At 41.6% G+C, this 20,201-nt stretch overlaps 1 protein-coding gene across 8 annotated transcripts in view; it reads right to left on the reverse strand.

Annotated features, from left to right (window-relative positions):
* The window catches only part of LOC140187280 (myosin-10), a 166,509-nt gene that overhangs the window by 96,205 nt on the left and 50,103 nt on the right, over positions 1 to 20,201 (reverse strand). For all 8 annotated transcript variants that reach the window (XM_072242430.1, XM_072242429.1, XM_072242428.1 and 5 more), the window contains exon 4: positions 3,503 to 3,530. In XM_072242430.1, the coding sequence (XP_072098531.1) occupies positions 3,503 to 3,530 (28 nt within the window). The remainder of the gene's footprint in view (positions 1 to 3,502; positions 3,531 to 20,201) is intronic.

Consider the following 20,201-nt stretch of genomic DNA (forward strand, 5'->3'; position numbering starts at 1 on the left):
TCCATAGAGCAAACAGTATTACACCTCTTAAATTTGAATACCAATTTCAGATTATAAACCACTCCTGCTGCAAAATAACCTTGTTGCATAATGAGGGTGTTTTAAAAACAGACCACCTCTTAGGACCTAGAGAACAATCGTATGGTATTTTTCTTTCAAAACTCCTTTCAAAATCAAATCAAATTCTACCGAATCCTTTCATAGGCTTGAGGTTAGTCAGCTCAATCTTAATTAAGAATACTTTGCATCTCGTTTGCTGCACATTCTTCAATGCAATTAGCTGCTCAGTCTGATAACAGCATTTGCAGGATGTAGGAGATCAGGGAAAAAAAAAAGAAAATCCCTGCCAAAGAGATCACTTGATCAACAGAGCAGTTTCATTCCAGATCAGTGACAAGCACTGGAACTTTACCACAGACTGAAACCCAGACAGCTCAGTAAGAAAAAATGGAAAGATGTCTACTGCTACACTGCTGACACAAGTTCAAATTCAAGTTTAATTTCAAAAGTCATTCAACCATATGTGAGTACCCATGAATACAGCCAAACCGAACAGCACGACTCCAGAGCCAAAACACAGTACCACAGTCATGCACAGTGCACAGCACATATAGCACAAGGCAGTAAGCACACAATCAGATACCAGTAAAATATAATCACAAAAATAGTCCAAGATCCAAAACAGGAAAATAGCCCTTATATTTGTTTACGCAAACACGAGGAATTCTGCAGATGCTGGAACTTCAAGCAACACACAAAGTTGCTGGTGAACACAGCAGGCCAGGCAGCATCTCTAGGAAGAGGTACAGTCGACGTTTCGGGCCGAGACCCTTCGTCAGTACTAACTGAAGGAAGAGCTAGTAAGAGATTTGAAAGTGGGAGGGGGATATCCAAAATGAATGGCATCCTCCCCTCCCACTTTCAAATCTCTTACTAACTCTTCCTTCAGTTAGTCCTGATGAAGGGTCTCAGCCCGAAACGCCGACTGTACCTCTTCCTAGAGATGCTGCCTGGCCTGTTGCGTTCACCAGCAACTTTGATGCGTGTTCCTTATATTTGTTTAGTAGCTTAAACATCTTTAGTACAAATATTTCACATCACAATCAAATTACAGATTTGCAAATAACAAATTAGCTTATAATTTTGATACCAAATTATTATGACCGAGGTCAAACCGGTACATGGGGGAAAAAAAAATGCCTCCATAGATTCTGCTTGACCAGGAAATTTAGCAATGAGTTAATGTTTCAGGTTAGTGACCTTTCACAAGTACGGAACAAAGATAGAAATCGAACAGGTTTTAAATTGCAAAGGAGGAAATAATAGAAATGTCTTGATTAGGATGGAAATAAGACGCGATCAACTAACTAGTTGTTTTGGTGCCACATGAGAAATGTGGAGGGGGACTGGGGTGAAGGTTTACTGGCTGTAGGTGACTTGTGTGCAAGAGATACAAACTTGAGCAAAAAAAAAACACAGCAGATTCTGGAAACCAGGAAGAATGCTGGAAATATTCAAATATTTAACTGTTTGTAGAGAAACAAAACTTGTATAATGCTGGCGACCTGCAGAATCAGCCTGGTCTGTTGGCAGGCTATCAACACAATGCATCTCTTCACATATGCACCACATGTGCTTTTATTCATTTTACTTTTTCAATACAAGTAACAACAGCTAATGAAACAAAGCAACTGAAATCTGGAAATAAAAGCATCATAGGGTCGTTTTTTGGGGAGAAATTTTCCATCTGTCTTCAGTTCTACCAACCCTGTATCAGAGGAAAATATTAACACTCACTGGATGTGAAACACTGCTCTAATTTATTTTTGTCTTAAAGTTCAGCTGCATTATAGTATTGCATTTGAAGACAAAATTTTTTCCCCAGGTAATCATACCTGCAAGGGAATAATTTAACTGTGAACTAGACACCAAATGGTCACAACAGAGTACCTCCCAACTATAATCCAAAAGGTTTTATACCACTAAATTTTTGACTTCCTTGGGGCTCAGGTTGCAAGAGACGTTGCCAGAGCGGTAGCCCGAAACTACATTTAAAATGGTTAAACCAAATTCAAAATGACAACAGACTGATGATTGATCACCATGCCAGGACTGCTTTCTTCTATAATTTTGTGCATTAAATACAAAAACTGCCTTTTCCAACCAATGCAAGCCAGTGATAGAATATTCTTTTTAGGTTCTGATGAAGACAGTAACTCCACTCTCTTGAACTTGATGTTGAAAGCTTAGGACTAATTATAATGTATTTTAAAAATTGTCTAAAGCACATATTAAAGGGCATGTTTATGACATTTAAAGCATAGGCAAAATATAACTGTCTTCATAAAATCCTCCAAACTTCCTGGTGAAAGAACTTCAGTGACTTCTCCCAAGCCAACATTCCTGATATTTGGGCCCCAGCTATACTGTAAAGATATCACTCAGAAGCTAAAACATTAGACTTCCAAAAGACACTATTCAGAGCTCTACAATAGAAATTTGTTCTGTCCATAATTTTGTAGCAAAAGCAAGCTGTTAACCAAAGATCATTTACCCAAAAGGCAGCAGGACACTTTGCACCTCTTCAATCATACCTTAAATGGCAATTCTTATAGCATTTTGAAAAACATTAAATGCTGATAACCCCAAATTTAATTATCCATATTTAATCATCATAGTTCAATACTGTCTTCCACCTGTCACCATCAACCCCCCAAAATAGGAATTACTAACTCATCATATGACCTTTGAAGTGGTAGGGGAATGAGCTGCATTTTTTTTTAAATCTAGGGCACCTAGGACTTAGCAATTCTGAGCAATTCTGCTTTAGCAATGTGGAATAGAGAGAAGGTGACTAAGCCTTCAAGTATAGCATGCTGAGGGAGATAAACCAGAATAAATGCCCATGTGCTGGCTGAGGTCTTATCAATCAGAAGTAGGCTTCACAGGGACAGCAGGGGCTTGCTTCTACACAACTGAAAATTTTGTGGGCCAGTTGTTCACAAATGAAAACCCTGCCAATGTTCAGGACCATGCCTGTGGGCCTCTTGCATAATATATGGTGGATCCTGCAACGAAGGTCATAAACTTAAATCTGGACACTTCCCTGTTCATTGGAAAACAATACAAACGTAATTGTCCAAAGGCAGAAAAAGGGAGCACTAAATCATTCAATTTTTAGGCATTCCTATTACCTAAAGAGTGGTGATTTGAGAATAGAGTTCACACAATAATTAGATTCAAGTGCTTAAGCTTGCAGATACCTCACTGGTGAAAATTAGAGCAGTTCTGTCATCAAATTTTACATTTGGGGTTGGTAAAGCACCTCATGGAATATGCTAAAAGATATTTGCAAGTATATAATTGCTGGTTAAACTCCATGCACATTTTAAAATGTTCAAATTTAAATTTTAATTTGACTGCTATTTCATAGCATTTGGCCACTACCAAGTTAAAAGCCAACACAACAAACAATTTTATAATATTCAAAATATGTGCTTACGTGCAAAGAATCGATTGATCTTCACGATCTGGAAGAGAAAAAAAGTTGAAAGTTAGTAATGATTTACATTATGATTACATTGAAACATACTCTTTCAGTCTTGGGTACATCAAGTGTACTTAATTTACAAGTTACCAAAACAATACAAGTAACAATGCAAATTCTCGACACGTCAGATGAGGGACAAACCAAACAGAATTGGTTATATTCTTTGAAACATTTCCATTATTTAATTGATGATCAAAAAAGGAATGCTATGCTTTACCTCTCCTTTCTCAATCTCTCCATCTCTGGAGACAGCTTGTCCACTAAAGTCTATTATAAACCTACTGACTCTCATGGCTACCTGGACTATACCTCTTCCAAACCTGTCACCTGCAAAAATGCCATTCCACTCTCTCAATTCCTCCATCTCCAAATCTGCTCTCAGGATGAGGCTTTCTATTCCAAAAGGAAGGAGATGTCCTCCTCCTTCAAAGAAAGGGACTTCCCTCCCTCTACCACCACTGCCCTCAACTGCATCTCTTCCACTTCACACACACACACACACACACACGTGCCCTCACCCCATCCTCCAACAACCCCACCAGGGATAGGGTTCCTCTTGTCCTCACCTACCACATCACCAGCGTCTGTGCCCAGCACATAATTTTCCATAACTTCCGCCACCTCTAACGGGATCCCACCAGGCACGCATTTCTCCCCCATTTTCTGCTTCCACTGGGATTGCTCCCTGAACAACACCCTTGTCCATTCGTCCCTCCATCCCTCCCCACATCTTCCTCCTGGCACTTATCCTTGCAAGTGGAACAAATGCCACATCTGCCGCTATACCACCTCTCTCACTACCATTTAGGGCGCCAAACAGTCCTTCCAGGTGAGGTGACACTTCACCTGCGAGTCTCTTGGGGTTATCTACTGTATCAGGTGCTCCTGGTGTGACCCAACGTAGATTGGGTGATGGCTTCGTCGAGCATCTACACAGAAAAAGCTGAATCTACCAGTGGCCACCCATTTTAATTCGACTTCCTATTCCGACATGTCCATCCATGGCCTCCTCTATTGTCACAATGAGGCCACACTCAGGTTAGAGGAGCAACACCTTATATTCTCTATGGGTAGCCTCCAACCTGATGGCATGAACATTGATTTCTCATACTTCCAGTAATGGCACAACCCCCCCCCCCCCACCTTCACTAATCTCCCCCTCTCCTTTTCTCATCTGCCCATCACCTCCTTCCGGTGCTCCTCCCCCTTTTCCTTCTTCCTTGGCCTTCTGACCTCTAATAGATTCCCCCTTCTCCAGTCCTGTATCTCTTTCACCAATTAACTTCCCAACTCTACTTCACCCCTCCCCCTCTCACCTATCATCTTGTGTTTCTCCCTCCCTTCACCTTCCAACTGACTCATCTCTTTTTTTCCAGTCCTGCTGAAGGGTCTCGACCCGAAACGTCGACTGTACTCTTTTTCATAGATGCTGACGGGTCTGCTGAGTTCCTGCACCATTTTGTGCCTTGCTAGGCTTTATATTTGATTTAAGCAGAAAAGTCAATTGCCATTCCAATCTTGAGATATGTGACATCAAATGAAGGTCAAAAAATCGTAAATGCTGGAAATCTCAATTAACTGTATTACACGTAGGTCAAGCAGCACCTGAGGGGGTAAAAGGGGGATTTCAATATGAAATGCTGATTCAATATTTCCTTCCACATCAACTGCACAACCGACTCTGCCTTCCCTGTCTTTTGTTTTTATTTGTCAATTTGCTATTTTAGAACATTCTGAATATTCTCAGGGTTCAAAAGATGACTACTTAGCCACATTGCCATGACACAAGTGACATAAATCAAGCAGTTTGCATTTTGAAATGGGACACACTGAGTGAGATTCAATTGTAGGGAGCATTAAACAGACACTGGTTTGTGTTATTTGTGTTTCTGGTCTATCCATATCCTCGCCCCATTCATGAACTCTAACCACAGCAAGGATGAGGTACAACCAGATGATACAATGAGCAGCATCATCCCAAGGCCCTAAACTAGAATTGCTGGAGGTTGAGTACCAAATTGAAGAGACTGAGGAAGAGGCGGTTGGCTCACAAATAGAGAAAGCTTGGAGGCAGTGCGAGAGGGAGGATAGGCAAGTGATAGAGAAGGAAGCACTCAGACTGATGGTTTGAGATATGTCTATTTTAATGCAAGGAGTATTATGAACAAAGTGGATGAGCTTAGAGCATGGATCAGTGCTTAGAGCTACAATGTTGTGGCCATTACAGAGACTTGGATGGCTCAGGGGCAGGAATGGTTACTTCGAGTGCAAGGCTTTAGATGTTTCAGAAAGGACAGGGAGGGAGGCAAAAGAGGTGGGGGCGTGACACTGCTGATCAGAGATGGTGTCACTGCTGCAGAAAAGGAGGAAGTCATGGAGGGATTGCCTACAGAGTCTCTGTGGGTGGAAGTTAGGTACAGGAAAGGCTGAATAACTACTGGGTGTTTATTATAGACCACCCAATAGTAATATGGACATCGAGCAGATAGGGAGACAAATTCTGGAAAGGTGTAATAATAACAGGGTTGTTGTGGGAGATCTTGATTTCCCAAATATAGATTAGCATCTCCCTAGAACAAGGGGTTTAGATGGAGTGGTTTGTTAGGTGTGTTCAGGAAGATTTCTTGACACAATATGAAGATAAGCCTACAAGAGGAGAGGCTGTACTTGATCTGGTATTGGGAAATGAACCTGGTCAGGAGTCAAATCTCTCAGTGGGAGAGCATTTTGGAGATGGTGATTACAATTCTATCTCCTTTACCATAGCATTGGAGAGGGATAGGAACAGACAAGTTAGTAAAGTGTTTAATTGAAGGGGAATTATGAGGCTATCAGGCAGGAACTCGGAAGTATAAATTGGGAACAGATGTTCTCAGGGAAATGTATGGAAGAAATGTGGCAAATGTTCAGGGGATATTTGTGTGGAGTTCTGGATAGGTACATTCCAATGAAACAGGGAAAGGATGGTAGAGTACAGGAACCATGGTGTACAAAGGCTGTTGTAAATCTAGTCACGAAGAAATGCTTACAAACGCTTAAAAGAACTAGGCAATGTTAGAGAGCTAGAAGATTAAGGCTAGCGGGAAGGAGCTTAAGAATGAAATTAGGAGAGACAGAAGGGGCCATGAGAAAGCCTTGGTGGACAGGATAAAGGAAAACCCCCCAATACATTCTACAAGAATGTGAAGAGCAAGAGGATGAGACATGAGAAGATGGGCCCAATCAAGTGAGACAGTGGAAAAGTGTGTATGGAACCGGAAGTGGTAGCAGAGGTACCCTTAGGAGGCAGTGATCGTAACATGATTGAGTTCACTGTGAAATTTGAAAAAGAGAAGCCGAAATCCGATGTGTCGGTATTTCAGTGGAGTAAAGGAAATTACAGTGGCATGGGAGAGGAACTGGCCAAAGTTGACTGGAAAGGGACATTGGCGGGAAGGACGGCAGAGCAGCAGTGGCTGGAGTTTATGCAAGAAGTGAGGAAGATGCAAGACAGGTATATTCCAAAAAAGAAGAAATTTTCGGATGGAAAAAGGATGCAACCGTGGTTGACAAGAGAAGTCAAAGCCAAAGTTAAAGCAAAGGAGAGAGCATACAAGGAAGCAAAAATTAGTGGGAAGACGCAGGACTGGGAAGTTTTTAAAAGCTTACAAAAGGAAACTAAGGTGGTCATTAAGGAAAAGATTAGCTATGAAAGGAAGCTAGCAGATAATATCAAAGAGCATACTAAAAACTTTTTCCGAGTAAAAGACAGGTGAGAGTAGATATAGGACCGACAGAAAATGATGGAGAAATTGTAATGGGAGATAAGGAGATGGCAGAGGAACTGAACGAGTATTCTGCATCAGTCTTCACTGAGGAAGACATCAGCAGTATACTGAACACTCAAGGGTGACAAAGAGAAGTGTGCACAGTCACAATTGCGACAGAGAAAGTACTCAGGAAGCTGAATAGTCTAAAGGTAGATAAATCTCCCAGACCAGATGGAATGCACCCTTGTGTTCTGAAGGAAGTAGCTGTGGAGATTGCGGAGGTATTGGCAATGATCTTTCAAAAGTCAATAGATTCTGGCATGGTTCCGGAGGACTGGAAGATTGCAAATGTCACTCCACTATTTAAGAAGGGGGCAAGGAAGCAAAAAGATTATAGACCTGTTAGCTTGACATAGTGGTTGGGAAGTTGTTGGAGTCGATTATCAAGGACAAGGCTACAGAGCACCTGGAGGCATATGACAAGATAGGCAGAACTCAGCATGGATTCCTTAAAGGAAAATCCTGCCTGACAAATCTATTACAACTTTTTGAGGAAATTACAAGTAGGTTAGACAAGGGAGATGCAGTGGATGTTGCCTATTTGGATTTGCAGAAGGCCTTTGACAAGGTGCCACACGAGGCTAATTAACAAGAACCCATGGAATTACGGGAAAGTTACATACGTGGATAGAGCGTTGGCTGATTGGCAGGAAACAGTGGGAATTAAAGGGATCCTATTCTGGGCGGCTGTCGGTTACCAGTGGTGTTCCACAGGGGTCCGTGTTGGGGCCGCTTCTTTTTACATTATACATCAACGATTTGAATTATGGAATAGATGGCTTTGTGGCTAAGTTTGCTGACGATACGAAGATAGGTGGTAGTGCTGAGGCAACAGTCTGCAGAGAGACTTGGATAGATTGGAAGAATGGCAAAGAAATGGCAAATGAAATACAATGTTGGAAAGTATGGTTATGCACTTTGGCAGAAGAAATAAATGGGCAGACTATTATTTAAATGGGGAAAGAATTCAAAGTTCTGAGATGCAACTGCACTTGGGAGTCCTCATACAGGATACCCTTAAAGTTAACCTCCAAGTTGAGTCAGTAGTGAAGGTGGCGAATGCAATGTTGGCATTCATTTCTGGAGGAATAGAGTAGAGAGCAGGGATGTGATGTTGAGGCTGTATAAGGTGCTGGTGAGACCTCACTTGGAGTACTGTGGGCAGTTTTGGTCTCCTTATTTACGAAAGGATGTGCTGACGTTGGAGAGGGTACAGGGAAGATTCACTAGAATGATTCCGGGAATGAGAGGGTTAACATATGAGAAACGTTTGTCCGCTCTTGGACTGTATTCCTTGGAGTTCAGAAGAATGAGGGGAGACCTCATAGAAACATTTCAAATGTTGAAAGGCATGGACAGAGTGGATGGGGCAAAGTTGTTTCCCATGATGGGGGAGTCTAGTACGAGAGAGCATGACTTAAGGATTGAAGGGCACCCATTCAGAACAGAAATGCGAAGAAATTTTTTTAGTCAGAGGGTGGTGAATCTACGGAATTTGTTGCCGCGGGCAGCAGTGGAGGCCAAGTCATTGGGTGTTTTTAAGGCAGAGATTGATAGGTATCTGAGTAGCCAGGGCATCAAAGGTTATGGTGAGAAGGCAGGGGAGTGGGACTAAATGGGAGAATGGATCAGCTCAGGATAAAATGGCGGAGCAGACTCGATGGGCTGAATGGTCGACTTCTGCTCCTTTGTCTTATGGTCTTACTTAATGAGTACTTTGCTCCAGTATCCTCTATGGTAAAGGATTTTGGCGATTGCAGGGATGACTTACAGCAGACTGAAAAGCTTGAGCATGTAGATATTAAGATGATGCGCTAGAGCTTTTGGAAAGTATCAAGGTGGATAAGTCACTGGGACTGGACAAGATGTACTCCAGGCTACTGTAGAAGGAGAGGGAGGAGATTGCTGAGCCTTTGGCAATGATCTTTGCATCATCAATGGGGACGGGAGAGGTTCCGGAGGTGTGGAGGGTTGTGGATGTTGTTCCCTTATTCAAGAAGTGTGTAGAGGTAGCCCAGGAAATTATAGACCAGTGAGTCTTCCTTCAGTGGTTGGTAAGTTGATGAAGATCCAGAGAAGCAGGATTTATGAACATTGAGAGACATAATACTATTAGGAATAGTCAGCATGGCTTTGTCAAAGGCAAGTTGTGCCTTATGAGCTTGACTGAATTCTTTGAGTGACCAAGAACATTGATAAAGGTAGAGCAGTAAATGTAGTGTATACAGATTTCAGCAAGGGCTGTCAGAGGTTACAGTGGGACATTGATAGGATGCAAAACTGGGCTGAGAAGTGGCAGATGGAGTTCAACCCAGATAAGTGTGAAGTGGTTCATTTCGGTAGGTCAAATATGATGGAAGAGTATAGTATTAATTAATGTACGACTCTTGACTGTGTGGCGGATCAGAGGGATCTTGGGGTCCGAGACCATAGGATACTCAAAGCTGCTGCGCAGGTTGACTCTGTGGTTAAGAAGGTATACGGTGCATTGGCCTTCATCGATCGTGGAACTGAGTTTAGGAGCTAAGAGATAATGCTGCAGCTATATAGGACCCTGGTCAGACCCCACTTGGAGTACTGTGCTCAGTTCTGGTCACCTCATTACAGAAAGGATGTGGAAACCATAGATAGGGTGCAGGGGAGATTTACAAGGATGTTGCCTGGATTGGGGAGCATGCCTTATGAGAATAGGTTGAGTGAAATCAGCCTTTTTTCCTTGGAGCGACAGAGGATAAGAAGTGACTTGATAGAGGTGTACAAGATGATGAGAGGCATTGATCACATGGATAGTCAGAGGCTTTTCCCAGGGCTGAAATGGTAACATGAGAGGGCACAGTTTTAAGGTGCTTGGAAGTAGATAGAGATGTCAGGGATAAGTTGTTGCAACACACATCAAAGTTGCTGGTGAACGCAGCAGGCCAGGCAGCATCTGTAGGAAGAGGTGCAGTCGACATTTCAGGCCGAGACTCTTTGTCAGGACTAACTGAAGGAAGAGTTAGTAAGAGATTTGAAAGTGGGAGGGGGAGATCCAAAATGATAGGAGAAGACAGGAGGGGGAGGGATGGAGCCAAGAGCTGGCCAGGTGATTGGCAAAGGGGATATGAGAGGATCACGGGACAGGAGGCCCAGGGAGAAATTCCAACCCCCCCCCCCCCCCCAGTCTTTCTCCATGGGCCTCCTGTCCTATGATCCTCTCATATCCCCTTTGCCAATCACCTGTCCAGCTCTTGGCTCCATCCCTCCCCCTCCTGTCTTCTCCTGTCATTTTGGATCTCCCCTTCCCCCTCTCAAATCTCTTACTAACTCTTCCTTCAGTTAGTCCTGACAAAGGGTCTCGGCCTGAAACATCAACTGTACCTCTTCCTAGAGGTGCTGCCTGGCCTGCTGCGTTCACCAGCAACTTTGATGTGTGTTGCTTGAATTTCCAGCATCTGCAGAATTCCTGTTGTTTGAGGGATAAGTTGTTGTGTTTTTTTTTTAAAATGCAGAGAGCGGTGAGTGTGTGGAATGGCTGTCGGCAACAGTGGTGAAGGCAGAGACGATAGGGTCTTTTGAGAGACTCCTGGATAGGTACATGGAGCTTTGAAAAATAGAGGGCTTTTGGTAATTCTAAGGTAAGGACATGTACGGCACAGCTTTGTGGGCCGAAGGGCCTCTGTCATGCTGTAGGTTTTCTATGTTTCTAAGGCCCAAAGCAGAATAATTCTGGATTACACCTCTCCACCCACCCCCCAAAATTAGCCAATTACAAGTATACTTAGAGAAAAGAGAAATTTACTTTGATGGTTAAGAATAAAAATGTATTATGCAGTAAACACTAAAGAATACAAGCAATTTGTTTAAGGGATTTTAAACAAGAAAAAGCCTGAGAACCATACAAGGGCTTTGGTCCTCTGATATATTAGATGTTCTTAGACCTCCAGCTTGCTGTGCTTTTAGGAAGATTATTAATATTTTCTTTGATATAATATCCTCTGTAATTCATAGTCATGATTTGACCAGTTTTTCCTACTTTTTTTCCATGGCTGAGTCTATAATCCTCTGCAGCCTCTTTCAGTTCTGTGCCTTGAAGTCTCCGCACCACGCGGTGATGCAATGAATCAGAATGCTGTGCACAGGACATCAGCAGAAATTTGATAGTGTCTAGTAGAACACACCAAACCTCCTGAAAGTCTGATTGAAGCGAGCCACTGCTGTGCCTTCATTGAACACATTCAGCTAAGATACTGCTTACCAATAAAAGGCTATAACAATTTTTGAAAAGAAAATTTTATATTCTAAGTAAACTATCAAATTCACTTCAAGTTTTATAGGGTAATCTAATTGGTGGTTACAAAAGAAACTCTTAATTTCTGTTAAAGGATAACAATGAGCTTGCTATACTAATTACTAATGCAATGATATCTCTAGATTTATAGACAACTCACTTATAAATTGAGAGCAATTTTCCTGTACTGCCACATGTCCTGAATCAACAGACAAGGATACAATGTTCCAGCCTCAACAAATTCTTTGTTCACACTGGCATTTAAGCATTATATCCCAAATTGTACAAAGAGCAAAGCAATGAGCGATAGAATATTTTTTGCTTTTTACAGAAAAAAGGCTTCAGACTTTGGATGCCCGAACTAATTGTGAACTGCGCAGTCTATGAATTTGGAACAGTTCACCATTTATAATGCTTTCCATATGTCTGACTTACTGTGTTAAAAAAAAATTGACAAGTTTCACATCCTCAAGGAAACTAAAGAGCCTTGTAAAAGTATTCAGCTCCCAACCCTTTGTTCACACAAATGAGTATTACAACCAGGGATTCAGATCAATTTAACTGATAATTTATATTTATGAATTACATACCCTTTCCCCCCCACTCCCCACGGTAAAGCCTAAAAAAAGGGAAACTTGTAAAGCATGAACAACTAAAACTTAAAGAACTGAAATGCCAGCAGTTCAAAAGTATTCATCACCTTTTGCTCAGTACATAGTTGAGCCACCTCTCACAGCTATTACAGCCAGTAATCTTTTTGAATAAGTCCTTATTAGCTTTGCACAAATGTGATAGAGCAAGATTTGCCCATTCCTTGCAAAATTGCTCAAGCTGTGGTAGGTTAGTTGGGGAGGAGTAGTGAATAGCAATCTTCAGGTCTTGCCAGAAATGGTTAAGGTCAAGACGGACTGGGACACTCAAGGATACATTTTCTTCATTTGAAGCCACTCCATGGTTGCTCTGGCATTGTGCTTTGGGTCATTGTCCTGTTGAAAGACAACTTCCTCCCTGGTTTAAACTTTCTGGATGAGCTTAGCAGGTTTTTAAACCAGGACCTCTTCATATTTAGCAGCATTTATCTTCCCATCAATCCCAATTAGATTTCTGGTTGCTGCTTCTAAAAAGCATCCCATAGTACGAGGCTACCTCCACCATACTTTACAGTAGGGATGGCATACCTGACTGATGTGTAATACTGGATTACTCCACGTTGAGGCCAAAAAGTTCCACTTTTGTCTTATCTGACCACAAGAGCTCTTCCACATCTTCACAGTATCTTCTAAGTGAATGCTTTGTAAAGTCTTGACGTGCAAGGATATGTTTTTTTTTTGTTAGCTAAGGCATCTTCCTTGCCATTCCTCCATAAATATAGATCCTCTTCCATAGATTGTGAAGTCATGAACTTCATCTCCATTTGTAGCCAATGACTTCTGCAGCTCGCTCAGAGCAACTATGGACATTACAGTAACCTCTTAGAAGCAGCATTTTTCTCTGGTGACTAAATTTAGAGGGGTGGCCCAACCTTGGCTATGGTTTCATATTCACCCCCCCCCCCCCACTGGACTGCACTAAACTCTGAGGTATGTTCAGTACCCTTGAGATAGCCCTGTCCCCAGATTTGTGCTCCTCTAACATTTCCCTGACTTGTCTAGAATGCTCTTTTGTCTTCATTTTGGTTTGGTCTGTTGAAAATCTACCCTACTGTTGGACCTTACAGAATGAGCGGTATTTATTCTTAGGAATTCATTGAAAACAAGTGGCCCACCAACTTCCTGCATTAACAAATTGGGTTAGTTGGTAAGGTAATTCAATATTGCATCTAAGGAAAGTTAGCATAGTAATTACAAAGGGGATGAATACTTTTCCAGCCTCAACTTTGGATTTTAATTTTTTTTAGTAAATTGTTGACAGGCTTTGGAATTTTTCCTTTTGATTTGACATGATGCACAATGTTTTGCAAATTAGCTCAAAAATCCTACTTCAGTATTTTAAATTTAGAAAATGAGTGTAAGATGTGAAAATAGTTGTGGGGGCTGAATATTTTTTTTGAGGCACTGTATGGTTACGAGTTCGTAACGTACCAACAGCAAGGGATGATAAATTGAGTCGGGTTTAAATATTAAAACCACTATATTTATTTACATCTACTCAAAAACAGAAAATTAAATAAACTACTCTTAAACAGAAGTTAAGTGTTATGCGTCTATAGCTCACTTACAGTCAAACTTAGAACCCGTTCTTAACAGATCTTGAGCAAGCAGTCTTAAAGTGGCAGTTCAGAGAGTGCCAGTAATTCACGAAATAGGTGAGAGACTTATGGATTCACAGTGCAGCGATGAGGCGATCACGACGAATTCCAAAGATTCCAAGGCTAGCAAACGAAGAAACAGTTACCGAAGATCCCAGCCAAGGAAGACTGTTCCAAAATTCACGAAGAGCAATTTTACAAACTGACTGTCATGAAATCCACACCCATGGATCATGCGAAGGACAGACATGTCTCCACAATGCACAGTGTGCTGCTGATTAACCCAATCCTTTGGGTTTGGGTAAGCATTAGACTTTACCCTTCTTGATCATGGGCTATTCCTCGATAGCTCCAAGCCTGCAATCTTCACTCTCTTCCCTTTGACTCCTTGCTCAGCAAAATATCCACATTTCTTTTATACCATCGGCATACATCATAAGGTAATGCTCACAGAAACGAAACTGGGGACATGTGACGCCCACAGTAAACAAAACTATGGACTCCCATGAAAACGAAACTGTGGGCATGTAACAGTATACTATATTCAACAGAACTTTCCATTTCCACACCAAATGAAATTCTTTGAATTTCATATTTGAGGCAAACACAGAGCTTGCAGTAATTCACCAGACAGTAATTGTGCAAATAAGGTTTAGTTTGAATGCTTTCAGTATATTTGTCAGTCTGTCCTGCACATTTAGTGTTCCTCAAACGGGGGAAAAAAAAAGAGCTTTTATTCACTTTATTTGTCACAAGTACATCAAAACAGTGAAATGTATTGTTTTACATCCAGAGTCTGAGAGTGTGCTGAGGGCAGCCCACAAGTGTTGAAGTTCCAGCGCCAATATAGCACACCCAAAACTTGCTAACCCTAGCCTGCAGGTCTTTGGAATGCAGGGGGAAGCTGGAGTGCACAGTGGAAACCCATATGGTCATGATGAGAACATATTACACACAGCGGCTGAAATTGAAACCCGAGCATGGGTTGCTGTAACTGTAAAGTGTTGTGCTCACTGTTAGCTTGTTTTGGCAATTAGAGATGGAATAAATGGAGTTTAAATGTTGATACAAAATTTGTTAAAGAACAGTTTTCAAGGCGACCTACACACTAGAAGGCACTTCACTCCCTCAAGCAACAGGTGCACACCAAATAAGCTCAATATTTCCTTCAATCTTCCACAAATGCTGTCTCTGCCTTCAGTTTTCCCACACAAGTCTCAAAATTTACTCATAACTTTACCACTGCAAGTCCATGCACTTCTCAGGAAAGGAACAGAATAAAGTTTTGTGAGAAAATGAGTTAGCTTTACGTTTCAGAAGATCACATTCTGATAATGTACTGTTTTGAGTTGTAACCAGAACTCAGATTAAAAAGAAACATTTCCCTGTAATTCTTGAAATATAGTACTGTCAATTTTGGATTAAGTATATCTGGTCAGTGCTTAAATATTACTTAACTTGCAAAAGCAGAGACTTCCTACAGGACCAGAACAAGGACTTATCAGCCCATCATTACTACATCCCTTAAAAAAACATTCCAGAGAGTCTGAATGAGTACGCATAGTTGACACAGACTTCATTAAAACCTGTACTTGCTTACGAGAACAGACTGTACATACCAGAGTCAAAAGCCGTGAAAACCATAGGGTTCATAGTCTGAAGGCTAGATCTGTTGCATTCAAGTCTGGTGACCCAGAACTAGACAAGAAAACCAGGTAGGAATTACAGAGGGCTATCTCAAGAGCAAAAGGAACAATTCTGAATGAAGCTGGAGGCAGAATCGCATGCACATCAACTCTGGCAGGGTTTGCAGGCCTTAGCTTCCTACCAAGTGAAACCTAACATCATAAATGCCGGTGATGCTTCACTTCCAGAGGAGCTCAATGTCTTTTATGCTCACTTTGAAAGGGAGAATAAAACACTAAGTATGAGGATCCCTGCAGCACCAGGACACCCTGTGATTTCTGTCTCAGGGGCTGACGTCAGACTACCTTTCAAGAGGGTGAATCCCTGCAAGGTAACAGGCCCTGAAAGATTCTGAAAACCTGTACCAACCAACTGGCGGGTGTGTTCAAAGGCATTTTCAACATCTCACTGCTACAGTTGGAAGTACCCACCTGCTTTAAAAGGGCAACAATCATAACAGTACCCAAGAGGAGGATGAGCTGCCTTAATGACTACCATCCAATATCACTCACATCCACAGTGAAGTCCTTTGAGAGGTTGGTTATGGCTAGAATTAACTGTCTCAGCAAGGACTTGGATCCACCGCAATCTGCCTATCGCCACAATAGGTCTACAGCGAGTGCGATCTCATTGGCCCTTCACGCAGCCTTGGGTTACCTGGGCAAATCTAATACCTATGTGAGGAAGCCATTTATTGACTACAGCTCAAGTGTATTAACACAATCATTTTCACAGTTCTGATTGAAAAGATCCAAAACCTGTGCTTCTAGTTCCCTCTGAAATGGATCCTTGACTTCCTAACCAGAAGGCCACAATCTGCATGGATCAAAAATAACAACTTTACCTCACTGACATTTGACACTGGAATGCACGCTTAGGCCACTGCTCTACTCTTTACACCCATGACTGTGACTAGGCACAGCTCAAATGGCTTCTATAAATTTGTTGACAATGCAACCATTGTTGGTAGAATTTCAGATGCTGACGAGGGGGCATATGCGAGCAAGGTACATCAGCTAGTTGAGTGATATCACAGCAACAACCCTGCGCTCAAACCTCAGTAAGACTGAAGCACTGATTGAGAACTTCAGAAAGTGTAAGATGAGGAAATACACACCTGTCCTCATAGGGATCAACAGTGGAAAGAGTAAGCAACTTCAAGTTCCTGGGTATCAATATCTGAGGATCTATCCAAAGGCATGACAGCAGATACACTTCATTAGGAGTTTGAGGAGATTTGGCTCATCACCAAAGACACTCGCAAATTTCTACAGATGTACCATGGAGATCAATCTAACTGGCTGCATCATGGTCTGGTAAGGGGGGGGGTGGGGAGAAGAGAGAAGAGAGGGGGTTCTAGTGCAAAGCTTCAAAATAAGCTGCAAAATTGTCAGCTCCATCATGGACACCAGCTTCCATAGTACCCAGGACATCTTCAAGAAGCAATGCCTCAAAAAGGCAGCGTCCATCATTAAGGAACCCCACCCACCCAGGACTTGCCTTCTTCTCATTGCTACCATCAGCAAGGTACAGGAATCTGAAGGCACACACAATTCAGGAACAGCTTCCTGTCTACCATCAGATTTGAACCCACAGACACCACCTCAGTACTTTTGTTTTATACCCATTTGTGGTGTGTGTATCTATTTATGGAAAAGTATTAATTGGGCCCTCATTTTACTAATATTTGTAACAATGAAATATTGTAAACATCTCACTTTGAGTTCGAGAATAAGAAATATATTAATATAGCACCTTCCTCCCCTGCCCCCCCCCCCAGGCAAACTCCACTGCATATTATTACATATTATTTTAAGGAGCAAGTTACTAACACGATTGGAATTTGTCATATCAGAGTCCCAAATTATGCCAAAGAAAAAATGGAATACGTAGTATAAACATTGTAAGTAATTGGAACTGGTGGGAAGGTGTGTAGGCAGTAGTGTAGGCAAAGATTAACAAAAATGTGCAATGGGTTCATTGTCCATTCAGAAAACTGATGAAGGGGAAGACTACATTCAAATTTTGTTAGGTGACAACAGTAACTTTCAACAGCCACCTCAAACATCATTGAATCTGGTTTCATAAAGCAGCCAAATATAAGAGACAGTAACAACCCTCTACACCAAGAGGGAAAAATATGCAGAACTGGACATACATTTAACGGTGCACATGTTGTGCAACAGCATTCTTTATAATATTGCTTTAGGAGCCAGATTACCTCATTATAAACCACAGGCATTTTTTCAGACCGAAGTTTTCCCTCTAATCACTTTGCTCTGAGCATAAAAGAATCTTAACACACTGGAGCAAATTTAAAATACCAGCTACATTTTGGAGAAAGATGGCTGTTCATCACATGGCATGGAAACTCAGCGGCTTTTATTGAAGTAATATACCAGTAAATGATTCCTGTCCAACTTGAGTCACATTCATTAAATTCGGGTCTCTGCAATCTGGAATCATTGATTGTATATACAATTCTGCCACCCAAGGAATTTCAAACTTAAAAGTCTCCATTTTTAGCTATGAATTATCACTGAATCAAGACAGACCTTGTGCATCTCCCTATATTTATGCTTTCAATAAACAAATTATTCCCCTTCAAGTACAATTCAGCATTTCATCAAGTACCCACACAAAATATGTACTTTGTTCAAGTTCAGTTTATAGTCATTTAATGGTACGCATGTATACCACCGAACAAAACATTCCTTTGCACCAAGATGCACAACTCAGCTGCAGGAAAAAGCATCCGAACCCTTTGCAGTTACTTGGTTTTCTGCATTAATTACTCAAAACGGGGTCTGGTCTTCATCTAAGTCACAATAATTGACAAACACAATCTGCCTAAACCAATAACACAAACAACTGTACTTTTCGTTAATACTGAGTACACCATTTAAACAATTGGAGTGCAAGTTCAAAAAAGTACGTGGACCTCTGGGGTAATGCCTTCTACAAAAACTACTTGGAGTCAGGTGTTCCAATCAATGAGATGAGATTGGAGGTGTGGGTTGTAGAGGTGCCCTGCCCTATATATAAAAGATACAAAGTCAGGTCACTGACAGAGCCTGCTCTTTTCAAGAAAGGCACTTATGTGCACCATGCCTCAATCAAAACAACTTTCAGACCACTTTAGAACTGCAGAAGTGCATGAAGCTGGAAAAGGCTACGAAAGCATTCCTAAAGACCCAAGTGTCCTCGGTATGAGAAATTGCCTACAAATGGAGGAAACAGTACTGTTGCTACTCTCCCTAGGAGTGGGCATGCTGCCAAGATCACACAACGAGCAGAACATGCAATGGTGAAGAGGAGGTGATAAAGAACCCAAGGGCAACAGTAAAAGGCCTGCAGAAATCTCTAGAACTTGCTCGTGTGTCCAGTACAAGAAAAGCACCGAACAAGAATGGTGTTCATGGAAGGACACCATGGAGGAAACTATTGCTCTCCAAAAAAAACATTGCTGCACGTCTCAAGTTTGCAAATGACCACCCGGATATTCTACAAAGCTTCTGGAATGATGTCAGTATTTCTGTTTTTGCACATTTTTAAAATCTATTCAATATATGTAATTGATTTACTTATTTTTATTTTATTTTCTCTCTACTAGATTATGTATTGCAATCAACTGCTGCTGCTAAGTTAACAAACTTTCATGTCACATGCTGGTGATAATAAACCCGATTCTGATTCAGATGTGACAAAAGTTGAATTTTTTTTTTGTCAGAAATGCACACTGCTATGTTTGGAGGAAAAAGGGCACTGCAGACCAACACCAAAACCTCATCCGAGCTGCGTAGTATGGTGGAAGAAGCATCAGTCTGGGGCTGCTTTGCTGCCTCAAGGCCTGGACAGCTTGCAATCTTTGAGGGAACAATAAATTCTAAATTGTGTCAAGACATTTTACAGGAGATTCTCAGGGTAGCAGTCCGTCACCTGAAGCTTAATAGAAGGTGGATGATGCAACAAGACAATGGTCTGAAACACGAGTAAATCAACAGAATGGTTTAAAAATAAGAAAATTTGTGTTTTATAGCCAATTCAGAGACCAGTCCTTAACCCAATTGAGATGCTGTGGGATTAACTGAAGAGGGCTGTTGGGAGAGATCACTGATAATACTAAGGGTCCCATGTACACAGCGCTCCTGTTAAATATAGGAGGAAGACAGACCCCAGTGATCCTCTCAACAGTCTTGGCAATCCTTTGTAGAGACTTGCAATCTCTACAAAGATAAAATGCAGAGAGAAATGCTCCACATTCCAAATATGTCAGTAGTTTTGAAACTTCTTTCCCCCACCGTCCCCCCCCCCCGCATCAAAGAAACCAAGCCATTTTGATTAAAAATTCAGATTTCATAGAATTTAAATCAAGACTGGGTCTTGAATATTAAACTAATTATATTTTCTAGGGGTGGCACAGTGGCAAAGTATTAGAGACTGCTCCAGCACCCCAGGTTAGAACATGACTTCACAACCTTCGTGGAATTTTCCTGCAACGGCCTTGGTTTAAACTGGCTGCTCAGGTTTTCTCTCACATCCTCAAGATCTGGGTTGGCAGGTTGAATGGCCTTTGTAAATTGTTCTTAACGTGCAGAGCAGCAGAACTTGGGGGGGGGGGGAGAAGAGGGGTGATGGAAA

Source organism: Mobula birostris, chromosome 24 (assembly GCF_030028105.1).
Source record: "Mobula birostris isolate sMobBir1 chromosome 24, sMobBir1.hap1, whole genome shotgun sequence".
Taxonomy (NCBI): Eukaryota; Metazoa; Chordata; class Chondrichthyes; order Myliobatiformes; family Myliobatidae; genus Mobula; species Mobula birostris.